Here is a 13,183-nt window from a genome sequence, read left to right on the forward strand (position 1 = left end):
CACTCCTAGCTCTGCACTCAGAAATTACTCCTAGTGTGGCTGACAGGATTACAAGGCAAATGCCCTCATCCTATCCACTGTACTATTGCTCTGGTCCCTGCTACTAAGGAAGATTTTTAAATTTTTTTTTAAATTGTTGGGCCCTGTTTTCTAGTCTCTGGTTAGTTTCAAGATGATCCCAGTGTTTCCACACTTCCTGAACCAATGCTTAGACTCTGCTAGGTCTTTCTTTAGTTCCAGAGCCAAATTAGAAGCCCTCTGAAACATCCCTCTGATATTGTAACTGTTGCTATTAATTACAAACTGAATATTACTCCCTGTTGCTATTTAATAGAAACTAATCCAACCTTCCAGGCAATCTTACATTCACTTGTTACTTGCCTTCTGTCTCAAAGCACATTCCTTCCAATTTATAGTGTTTGAACCTATGAGTTTTGGCTTACTTTTTCAAAATTAGCTGCATAGGATTACTATTCCATTGTCTTTAGTTTAGACGCTAAAACCATAAGAGTACACAATAGTACTTTTACTATGTATGGCAGAAATTTAGATGAAGTAGCTATAATCTTAACTTTATTTTTTTTGTAAATGAATTAAAAGAATTTTTTAATTATATTCTTTGTCAGATCGTCTTATTAGGCATAGAGCTTGTGCCTTAAGAGATACTGCCTATGCTATCATTAAAGGAGAACTTGATGAAGACTTTGAGCGACTCTGTGAAGAAATTCAGGAGTCTAGAAAGAAGAGAGGTAGGAAAATGATTTAGCGTCAGAAAAGATGCTTCTTTCTCATGTTAATTCTGAGATATACAAAGTTGATTTTACATCTCATGTCTGTTTAATAGGTTGCAGTTCCTCCAAATATGCCCCATCTTACTACCATGTGATGCCAAAACAAAGTTCCATTACTGGTGATAAAAGATCAGATCCAGAACAGAATGAAAAGCTAAAGGCACCCAGTACTCCAGTGGCTTGCAGCACTCCTGGTAACTATGCTTGGGTACTTTTTATTTGAAATTGGGACATTTATTCTCTTTTGTTGGTGGTTGTGTTGCCTAGGGCAACACCAGGCAGGTCGAGGGCCTTGCCATAATGTCAAGTGCTGGGGATCCAATTAAGGATCTCATGTGTATGAAATATTCTATACCTTGAATCACATCCTTGACCTGGTTTATTTATATTAATGTAGTGAGTTTCGTTGTTTTGTTAAAATTAAGACGGTTTTGAATTTTTTAAATAAATGTAGGCTTGTAAGGATATATTTATAGTATCAGTTTATCTCATTGTCAGTTGACTTGATTTGAAACTGATTTTTATTTTTTATTTTTCCTTATTCTTCAGAATAACTACATTAGATACCAAGCCAGAGCCTGTGGTTTTTATCAATGCTGTTTTCTTGAAAGTGTTTTGACTCTTTGCTTTTTAAGCCCTGTGAACATCAAACTTCCCACAGCCTCTTTACCTCTCAGCTGTTTTAGATTTTTCAGATTTTGGTACCCTAATTCCTCATGCCTTGTTATACGTCCAATATTTGTAAGCAAAAAAAAATTTTTTTCTTTGCTCCAGATTTGTGGATTTTTTGTGGATTCTCTACAATCCCCACCACACTATGCTTCCCCATCCCCCCACCCATGCCAGGGAATCACACCCATCATATTAGTAGTAAGACATGTTTTCTGCTGGGCCACCGCCCAATACCCTATGTGTGGGTTTAGTTGATGGTGGAACCTTTCTTTACTGTATTATAGATTTGTCCATTCAGGGACAAGCAATAGGTTTGAGATAGAGAAAGTGTTTGTTTTGTAAAAAATTAGGAGGAAGCATTTGGGAAAAGAGAATAAAAGTCAAAAAAGTTTCAAGTATATAAATCATTCTTCATAGTACTTTTTTTTTTTTTTTTTTTTTTTGCTTTTTGTGTCACACCTGGTAATGTACAGCGGTTACTCCTGGCTCATGCACTCAGGAATTACTCCTGGCAGTGCTCAGGGGACCATATGGGATTCTGGGAATCAAACCTGGGTTGACCACATGCAAGCCCGCCGTACTATCGCTCCAGCCCCAGTACTATATTCTTATAAGCATCACACTATCATTTCCTTCAAATTATTTTAGAATTTTTAAAAAATTTTAAGAAAACTAAAGTCTTTAGAATAACAAATTATTGTCCATTTTTACTTTGACTTATTACTGTTTCCCCCTTTATTCCAGTGATACAAAACCAGTTGTTTTTCAAACTTTGTTCTCTATCTCGGGAGATATTTGTTGCCCTTTCCCATACAACCCACCCACTTACTAGACTTTAGAAAATTGTTGAATATTCTTTTATCCTTTTTCTTTGGATTTTTTTAAGCTCAGTTGAAGAGAAAAGTTCGCAAGAAGTCAAAGTGGTACTTAGGCACCATAACGAAACGAAGGAAAATCACACAGGCAAAAGATGATAGCCAAAATGTTACAAATGACAAAACTGAGAGTGATACAGAGGAAAATCAGGATACAAGTGTAGATCATAATGAGACTGGAAACACAGGAGAGTCTTCAATGGAAGAAAATGAAAAGCAGCAAAATGCCTCTGAAAGCAAAATAGAATTGGGAAATAATTCAAGTGTCAATAATATTGAGAATGAGCTTGATTCTCAGAAAGCTACATCATGTCCGGAATTGAAGAAAGACAACATAACTTGCAATGGAGATGCTTCTAACTCTCAGATTATAGACGTTTCTGATGGAAAAGAAGCAAAGGGTAAGTTTCAATTCAGCAAGGTGTTTCATTCAGAGTTCTTTAAAAAACAAATTACATCCCAACTTATTCCTCTATCTTTGTCTTTCAGAATTCAGGTCTTAGTTGATTAGGAAAAAAATACCATCTTAAGTATTTGGCTAGTAAATCTTTGTTCAAAGCATGCTTTGGCATCGTACAGACCTGAATTTGAACCAGGGGCAAGATGCTTGACCTTTTGTTCTCAGTTTTCTCATCTACAAAATTGAAGTAGGTAGTTGCAAAGTAATTAGTTGTTTGGAGGATTGAATAATATTATCTAAAGCAGGTAGCAAAATGCTTGGTGATAGAGTATGGTAGAGGACCCTCTGATTTTTAAACAAGATAATCTGTTATTGCTGAGTGGTATTGAATAAGTATTGCCCCTATCATTCATCTGTCCTTAATATAGGTTAAATTGAAGATTTATACATGTATTTTGGGAATGGGGACTGCTTCCAAGCAATAATTTGGGGACACAGGGGCAACTCCTGAGGGCTTAGGCAACTCATTTGGATGGTTCAGTGATTGGCCCAGTGGTCTGGGGACCAGAACTATATACCCAGTTGTGCTCAAGGGGCCATCTGGTGCTGGGGATTGAATTTGTATGCTCAAGGCATAGGCTATTTCCCTCGCTCTGAGATTATTCATGTTTATTCTAACAATTGTACTCCAGTAGTTGCTAGAATTGTTTTCTATCAGGATCTTCTTAGACATTTAGTAGTAGGTAGGTTTGCTTTTTAGAAATCCACGCAATTAGTCTTACAAAGCAAAAAAGGGGGAAGAAAGCCAGAGAGGTAGTTTAAGTAGTAGGACATATGCGCCAGGTCCTAGTTTGATCCCCAGTACTACATCCTATCCCCTCCCTCCCTCCCTCTTCCATCCACCTAAGAACCTCCAGGTATAGATCTGGCCCTGGTGACTTCCAAGAAATACTGGACCTAGAGCAGCACTACATTGCCAGGCCCAAGCAGTAAACTGTGAGACTTATATTACCAGGTCAGTTATCACTCGGAGTGGCCCTGGAACCTTGGTTCACTGGGGATGTCCCCCAAAAGATTAAAAAAAGGGGGTAAAATTTTAAATTTTTGTCATAAACCAAGTTTACCATTCCAAAATCTTTCATAATGTTCTCTTTTAATTTTGGTTTTTGGGCCACACCTGGGATCTGCTTAGGGATCACTCCTGGTGGGAGGACCATATGGCGTGCATGGGTTCCAGCTGAGTCAAACATGTGCAAGGAAGGTGCCTTACCTCCTGTACTATCTCTCTAGGCTAAGAATGAGTTTCAGTATGTAAAATTCATTATAACAGAGTGTAGTAGGATGGGGGGTGTGTGTGTGTGTGTGTGTGTGTGTGTGTGTGTGTGTGTGTGTGTGTGTACACATATACAGTCATATTATATAGCTTAGATTTAAGTTCTTGCCCCATCTCTTAGAACTACGATGACCATAGAAAACTTATTTTACCTTTCTTGACCTTGTTTTTTTATCATCTGGATCAAGGATAAGTTAAAAAAAAAATCCAAATAGAAAATATTTAATCGTTACAGTTTCTGTCACAACAATCTCTGCCATATTAGCCTAGCTGTGTTCTGATCAAACTTTATTTGTAGCAGTAGGCAAAGTTTGGCCTATGAGTGGAATTTTTGCAACTTCTATTTTAGATTACTGTAGCAGACAGATACCCTATACTAACTAATGTGAGCAGTGCTTCTCAAATGTCTTAATTTTTGATATATAAATGGCAGCATCTTCATCTTTCAGCAGATTCTGTAAGGCATAACTGATTTTTGTATATAGTAAACACACTTTTATTTACCCTTAGGCATCACAGTGTCTTTAAGCCAAATAACAGAGGGGTTTTCTTTGTTGTTTTCTGTAGAAATGTGTATTCTGCAAATGACTCGAGCTAGACGTTCCCAAGTAGAGCAACAGCAACTTATTAGTGTTGAAAAGGCTTTGGCAATTCTTTCTCAACCTACACCCTCACTTATTGTGGACCACGAACAGTTAAAAGTACGTAAGTTGAAATTATAATGCTCTTATTAAACATATTACTAGCATAACCCATCAAGAAGAGGGGTTTTTTGTATTAATTTGGGCTTAAATAATATTTTTGAAAGGATTGAATATAGGGTATGGAACCCAGAAATGGTGAAGCACTTCACTACTTTCAAAAAAATTTTTATGTGCTTTTTAAAATTTCATGTAATGAAACTAACTGTAGTTTAATGTCATAGGTTCCACTACTTTCTTTACTGTTAATATCTGGTTTTAGATTATGTTTTAAATCTTTAGGTATTTTTAACTAGAGTGGAAATTGTTATTAGCCTCCCAAGCTGTAGTTTCTAGAATGACAAGTTTAATCAGATCAAAGGCCAGGATATAGAATGATTCATTAGTCAGGAGTCTTACTAGTTTCATCTGATTTCTCTCTGGTTTATATCTTAAAAGTTATTCAAATCTTCAAAACTAAAATGTGATATCTCAAGGAACTTACCTCATAAACAATCAGGTCTTTTGTTGTTACTTTTTAGAATCTTTTGAAGACTGTTGTTAAAAAAAGTCAAGGATATAATATTTTTCAGTTGGAAAATTTGTATGCAGTAATCAGCCAATGTATATATCAGCATCGCAGGGACTATGACAAAACAAAACTCATTCAGGTAAACATATATTAAGTTGATGAGAATGATTTTAAAATATGAGAATTAGAGTATTTCTGGCTACAGCTAGCTTCTGTGCTTTTTAAAATTAGCATTACACTAGTCTGTTTTTCTTTAATGCAGAGTGAAATTATAGTCTCAGCAAACTGAAAATCTTTATTTTGTGTGTTGATGAAGATACAGAGCTCTTTTTAAGATACACATATTTATTTTAATCTTGGCTAAAATGGTTTGGTTTCTTTTTCTTTTTTTAATTTTGTTTTATTTTTATAAAGTTGTTCACAATAATTCATTACAGATAATATTCAAACACCAGTCCTTCCACCGTGCACCTTCCCACCACCATAAGTGTGTAAAGATTGTTGTATTTCATCCTGGAGCCATATAAGCTCTTGTATAAGATATTACAAACATATATGTTAAACCCAAACAAATGTGTGCTTCTTTTGGTACCTTCATGGGCTAGAGCATAAGAGGTTTTGCAGCCACAAATGTGGCCACACGCCTAGGATATTCTGTGTCACTGTCTTCCGGGAGCTTTATTTCATCTCTGGATCTTGGCCATTGATGAGATTATATGGCTCCAGAGGCAGCTTGTGTTTGTGACTGCCAAGCTACTAGAAAACTTGGGAGCTGGAGAGAGAAGGCCCAGCCCCGTTTCAAGCAAGCTTGGAGATCTCAGTTGTGGGTCCCGCATACCTGGCTTTTTTCTGCAGGTTCTCCCATAAGTGAGGTTCATCAGAGCCTGTGGAGAGTGGCCGTGAGCATGGCTGTGCAGTTGGGTTCTGGAGGTTTTCAGCTGCTGGGTTTCTGCTGGGGTGGGGAGGGAAATTCGGCCTGCCCCCTCCAAGTTGCCCCGGTGAAGACAGCCTGGCACAGCATCAGGACCGGTTTACTTCTAACACTAACTTAGAATCAGATACTGAGTGAAACTATATAGAATAATATATTTATTTTTGGATCCTACTATCTATATCTCCTAGTATATTATATACAGTATTTAGTTTACCTACTATGCGTAGGATACATGTAACACTAGTAACTACAAAATATAAAATGCTAGTAACTCTTAATTTTGCCATAGCAAATTATAATACTATGATTTAAGAAGAACATGAACTAGGTTCAATTAATGAAGTCCCTGAATAGTAACAATTCATGTCATAGGCTTTAATACTGAATTAGTCTTTGTTTAACATAGATACCATTCCTAAATTTTTTTACTATATGGGAGGGTAAACAAATTTAGGGAGTGGGGACAACAAAAAATTGCAATGGGATGATGTTCTTTTATTGTTCTCCATATTGAAACTTACCATTTTTTCCCTTTTACTGCTTTTTCCTTTCTATCCTTTAGAAAATGGAGCAAGAGGTAGAAAACTTCAGTTGTTCCAGATCGTGATGTCATGACATCAATATTCTTTATATTCAGTTACAATTTAATTCACCTTTGTTATGTCCATATAACTGATGCAAGATAAAATCCTGCATTTTTAAGGAAGATAATTGAAATACTTTACTGGTATTTATGTACATGTGTAAGGTTTTAAAAAAAAGGATAAATATTTGGAAGTTTGATTGAACCGCTGTAGTAAGAATAATGCTTATCAGTAGCTGAAGTATGATCAATTCATAATAAAATTTCTGATGATGCTTTATGTCATTTAAGTTGAAGAAGATTAAGTGACATTGACTTTTTTAGCTTTAAGCACTTGATTTTATTCTTAAAGATTTATTGTAGCAGACTACAAACTTAACAATTTTGTCTTTGGCGTTGTTTTGTTGTCTCTGTTTTCTTCAGTGCTCATCTCACACCTGCCTTTAGCTCCCCTGACCACTCACTTGAAAGCTAGTGTTCAAGTCATAATTTGCAGAAGGGCTCTTGAACAACTTCAGGCCACACAAAATTACGTATTCGAGTGTCAAAAATTAATGATTTATAAACATTTATAATACTTGTGTTAATAAAAATTTGAAATAATCTTTTGGCTTACTTTTCTCATTATACACACAACAGATAGATACTTTGTTGAACATCTTTTTAATAGCACAAAACTTTCATATTTCAAAACCGAATATCTCTAGATTTGTGCTTAGGTATATTTTGTAAATGCATTTTATATACAATTATAATTACTAAAAATTTTGTATTGGTCAAAAATACATTGTTAAAGTATTCACTGTTGTGCTTTTAGTTAGGAGATATTGTATTAATTTATTTAAAATATGACTTTGATTGGAAAATTCTTTTGAGAGGACTAGAAGATAATCTCTTATAAGGGATTTTTAATTTTTACAGTTTCAGAGTTGGGCTGCCTTTTGCTGTTCATTTATCTGGATATTTTATTTAAAGCCTTTTAAAAGGAACAGTATTTAAAATTTATTAATTAGTAAATACTGTCTCTTATCTGTAAAACAATGCTGGTCACTGAAAACATTTAAGTATGTCTCACACACAAAATATATGTTTACATATTTTTATTGAACTTCATATAATTTATTCAGATGCATCTCTTGTATAACTAGGTTTCATTTTGTATTTATAATTTCTGTAATAAATTTTAAAGGTGAAAATTACTTGTTCAGGTTGTCTTTATTCATTATTTTTAAATGTCCTAAAGATAATTAAGTACAGAACAGGTACAGAAATTTTTTTGTTCATAATTTTGAGTGTTTTTGATGTTGCAATGCTTGTAATGGTATGTGTTCTTTAACTACAAAGATTAATATTGCTCTTGTCTTTCCATGATACACTTACCTGCAGAAGGGAAATGATATCTCCACTTTTCCTATGTAAACTTACAAAACCATGATGAACTTTCAAACCCTGTACTGTGTCTTTGTAACTTTTTGTGTTTGAGTTCAGTCACTAGTAAATAAGCAAGTCTTTTACTTCTTATTAAGAAAATACATCTAAATTGGAATGGAAGAAGTAAAATTATTTGCAGATGATGTGACATTGTGTTTTTTTTTATGTAGGAGTATTGCTATTTTTTCAGCCACTGATTAGCTGATTGAATTGGGCATAAACTCCACCTTACTTTTTTTTTTTTTTCATTTTTTATAATTTTGTTTATTGAATCACCATGAGACCAGTTAACAAAGCTTTCGGGTTTAAGTCTCGGTCATACAAGGAAATACCCGCACCTTCACCAGTGCCCATTCTCCACCACCAAAACCCAGTATACCCCCATTCCACACCCTCCCCCTACCTGTGGGGCAGACGATTTCCACATCACTCTCTACTTTGATCACATTCAATATTTTGACACCAGACCCACCATTATTATTTGGGATTTTACCCCAACACTCAGATCTGCTGAAAAGGCAATAGTAGACAATTTGTTTTCTATTGCTGGTTATGAATAACATGATGTCGCGTGGCTGCAGTAGTGGCCATGCGATTTTGAAATTCTGAAATTTTAACACTTAAATTTGGAGGGATTTCTGCCAAAACCTGCTGGGTGTCAAGATTTGTTCCTGAGTCTCTGGGATCAAGGCCTTTAAGCAGCTTGATCAGGAGCCAGAAAGGCTGTTCATGGGCAGTGACTCAGGGTCTCATTGGGACGGAGAGGAATGGGCCAGCTCCACCCCCATCCTGTGAGGCCTCGTGTCTTGTCACTGAGGGCCCAAGCCTGACTGTCCAGTGGCCTCTGGAGGATGGCGGCCATCGAGCCGCCTATGGGGAGCAGGCAGAGGGACAACACCCTTTCCCCCCGTGGTGACCTGGCGACAATAACCTACTGTGGAGTCCAGACACATTTCTGCCAAAAGCCGCTGGGTTTCACGGTTTGTTTCTGAGTCTCTGGGATCATGGCCCTTACGCAGCTTGATCAGGAGCCAGAGAGGTTGTTCGTGGGCGGCAACTCAGGGTCTTGTTGGGATGGGGGGGAAGGGACCACTCCACCCTCATCCCGTGAGGCCCCACGTGTCTCGTGACTGCAGACCCAGACTGTCCAGTGGCGTCTGGAGGATGGCAGTCACTGGGCTGCCAGGGGGAACAGGCCAAGGCACGAAACCTATTCCCACCTGGGGTGGCCGAGCGCTGGTAACCTACTACAGGGACCGGACACATTTCTGCCAAAATCCGCTGGGTTTCGAGATTTGTTTCTGAGTCTGGGATCATGGACATTAAACGGCTTGATCAGGAGCCAGAGAGGCCGTTTGTGGGTGGCAACTCGGGGTCTTGTTGGGGTGGGGAGGAAAGGGCTGGCTCCACCCCCATCCCAGTTAGGCCCCACGTGTCTCGTCACTGCGGCCCCAAACCTGACTGTCCACTGGTCTCTGGAAGATGGCGACCACCAGGCCGCCAGGAGTAACAGGCCAAGGCATGAAACCTGTTCCCACCTGGGGTGGCCCAGTGCTGGTAACCTACTGCAGGGACCGGAAGCATTTCTGCCAAAAGCTGTTGGGTTTTGAAATTTGTTTCTGAGTCTCTGGGATCATGGCCATTAAGCAGTTCGATCAGGAACCAGAGAGGCCATGCCTCCAATTACATAGCTGAGCCGGAGGTGGTTTGTGGGTGTGTCTCCCACATACCTAACTTTTGGCCGTTTACTTTCTTGGTAAACTTTGTCCCAAGTTTTTGGGGTCTGGCCAAAGGCACAGCAGCAATTTTCGGGTATCTGGAAGTCTGAAGGCGCCATCAGGCTGCTGATGCACTCACCTCACAGGCACAGATTGACCTGTGCGGCACCATACCCCCGACGTGACATTGTATATTAAAAAGTCCTTTAAAGGTCCACAAAATATTTTAGAACTAAAAAACAAATGTAGCAAAGTCTCAGTATAGAAGATAAACAGATTAAAGTCTTTTCTTCTGAAAATAAGTTTTATTTACAATAACGTCTAAGACAGCAAAACACTTGGAATAAATTTAGCAAAGAACGTGCAAGACTTGTACACTGATAAGTACAAAAAGTTGCCGAAAGTAAAGTGTTCGAACATAATAGATTTAGTTCTATTTAAATAGACATCTCGGTATTGTAAAGCTTAATTACTTTTAATATTACATTAACATAGCATATTCCCCCCTATCAATCTACAGACTTGGTGTGATGCTTACTAAATCAGAATGGCCTGTTTTTATCTTGCAGTTGGGGTCTCAGGGGCTATTTCCAGCTCAGAGCTGGGGGAGCATGAAATGCAAAGATTGAATGTGGGCCACCTACATAAGATGTGTGTGCTTCAGCTCTTTGAGCTCTCTCTCCATCCTCTAGCCATACAATTTTTAAAACAAGCATGTTAAATGCTGGCACCAAATCCAGCAGCACCAAAAGGGAAATTACATATATCAAAATAGCCTTTGTGCTGCTTCCACTGGTACCATTATAAAGGATTAGTAAAACTGAACAAAAGGATAATCTCGTACTAGATGTGGATGTTTTTTGATGGCTTTGTAGTGTTGAGCAGTATTTTGGGGACATTTCCCTCTATTAAAATTGTGCCTTTGTTCTCATGATCATACTGATTATGCATTATAGGGAGAAGGTCACAGAAGTAAGATGCTCATTTAGCTTACAGGATTTACAGTGTGACATGACTGTTGATAGACTTTTTTTGCTTTGGCAGTGGTAGTATTTCTCAAGTTTCTCTGCTGTAAAATTAATCTTCATTTACTCCAGTTGATGCCTTGCACAACCCACTCTTTTTATTCATTTGTGGGGTTGGAGCCATAGTACAGCAGGTAGGGCACTTGCTTTATATGCAGCTGACCCAGTTTTGATCCCTGATATCCTATATGGCCCCTGAGCGCCACCAGTAATAACTCGTGGGCATCGCTAGGCGTAATCCAAAAAAAGGACAAAAGCATTTTTGTTTAGGGGCACACACCTGGAGGAGCGAGCACACCTGACAATGCTCAGGGATTTTACCTAGAGTATGGGTAGTCACTTCTTGCAGGGCCCAGAACAGAATCCAGACCTTTAACATGCACAGCATATGCATTATCCCTTTTATCTCTTTCCCAAGCCCTGCATTTTAGTTTTAACAAGTTCTATCAGTCCTTTTAAGGGTACTATGGGATTCGTTGAGGTTATTTCAGACTCAGATCTCTCCACTACTCAAGACACTATACACATTTGTTGTTCAAAATATGACCTAGAGATTGCTCCATAATATTAAGGATTTTGTTAGGACTTTGGTTTTGTGGTCATACCAGCAGTGCTCAGGACTTACTCCTAGTTTTGCTCTCAGGGATCAGTCCTGGTGGGGCTCAGGGATCGATTCAAGAAGTCGTCAGGGAATGAACCTAGGTCAGCCACATGCAAAGCAAATGCCCAGCCTGCTATACTAATGCTCTGGCTCCCGTTAAGACTTTTTGCCACGGTTTATAGGGGGCACAAAAACACATTAGTATATTGGGTAAAAGACAGCCACTTTATCTACCAGTATTCATTTTCTCATGTGTTGTAACAAAGCTTCGGTCACTATGTCTATCCTACTATAAAAAATTGTTTTGTGCCACTCCAGCAAAATGTGACCCTATGACCAAGTTCCAGCCAAGTGATTAACAGGGAATCAGCACCATTTCTAGGAAAATTTAGGCAGAAAGGATAAGCACTTAAGTGCTTCCTTAAACTACAGCCTGGGGTGGTGTGTGTAAAAAGTATACATAATACACGTATGTGCACAAGCATATAAACAATAACTAGGTCTCCAAATGTTTTCAAGTACTATGAAGTCACTCATAAAGGGAATCCATATCTATAAGAGCAGGGAAGGAAAGAGCCCTGCCGATAATTTAGGGGATTGCTGATAAAAACCTTTTAACTATATCTGGACTTATTTAAAGAAATAAACTACTTTGTTTCCACCAAGGGTTCACCTTACCGGAATCTCCTACTGAGATCTCCTATAGAGGGCAGTTCTTCTGGAGGGAGGGAACACTTCCAAATGATGCCAGGTGTGGGGGAGGAGGGGCCATGTGCACTCAACAATTCTTAGCCAATGGAAACAGCAGCTCACTGCCAGCGCCTGAGGAGGCAATGCTGCCAAGGACCAGCAGGGCTACCTTGAAGCTGACCCGGGAGCCTCTAGGGCTACGTGGAGCCATGGTCATCTACACTATCTTCCTAGCTGCTGGAGTGCAGGGTTGTGTTTTGGGGCCACACCTCAGGGCCACTGCTGGTGGCAATTAGGAAACTATGCTTTGAGGGATTGAACCCAGGCCTCCTGCGGTGCAAAGCATATGCCTATCCTATTGAGCCCTGGGAGTGCAGTTATTAACCAACAAAGGTATATGGGATATATAAATATTCGGAACAAAATAATTTTGGTGTTAGGGTTTTGAAAGATTTTCTTTAGATAAACTCCTTATAGGGAAGTAAAGGCCAGAAAAGAAGGTGACATGATTAAACAGACCTTAAAAGTTTCCTTGGATGGACTAGAAAAGTAAGCCTGAGGCAAGAGAATCCAAAGGAAGTTTTATAGTTTTATGTAGATAGTATAACAGGTAGGGCACTTGCCTTGCATATGGCCAACCTACCTGGGTTCAATGCCTGGCATCACTTAAGAGTCCCACAAGTTCCATCAGAAGTGATTGCGGAGCACCGTTGGGTGTGGCCCAAAAACAAAACAAGAAAAATCTCCCAGATCTTTAAAAAAAATGTTCAGTGGTCCTAGCCTGGTAATAAAATGCATACAAAATAAAATACCGTGGTTGTAAGCAAACCTCAAGATATTGATGTAAGTAATGAGAATGAGTTAAGAGCACTTGGGAATAGCTTGGTTTTCAGGATAGAATAAGGGCGGTGGGCTGGG

General features: G+C 38.6%; 1 protein-coding gene across 1 annotated transcript in view; it reads left to right on the top strand.

The window, feature by feature from the left end:
• Positions 1–7,312, top strand: part of ATAD2 (ATPase family AAA domain containing 2) — a 74,743-nt gene extending 67,431 nt beyond the window's left edge. The window contains exons 23-28 of the mRNA XM_056110295.1: positions 627–749; positions 845–985; positions 2,350–2,739; positions 4,639–4,772; positions 5,294–5,422; positions 6,780–7,312. Of these exons, the coding sequence (XP_055966270.1) occupies positions 627–749; positions 845–985; positions 2,350–2,739; positions 4,639–4,772; positions 5,294–5,422; positions 6,780–6,824 (962 nt within the window). The 3' untranslated portion in view covers positions 6,825–7,312. The remainder of the gene's footprint in view (positions 1–626; positions 750–844; positions 986–2,349; positions 2,740–4,638; positions 4,773–5,293; positions 5,423–6,779) is intronic.
• The last annotated feature ends 5,871 nt before the right edge of the window (positions 7,313–13,183 follow it).

This window comes from Sorex fumeus, unplaced genomic scaffold (assembly GCF_029834395.1).
Source record: "Sorex fumeus unplaced genomic scaffold, SorFum_2.1 ptg000002l, whole genome shotgun sequence".
Lineage (NCBI taxonomy): Eukaryota > Metazoa > Chordata > Mammalia > Eulipotyphla > Soricidae > Sorex > Sorex fumeus.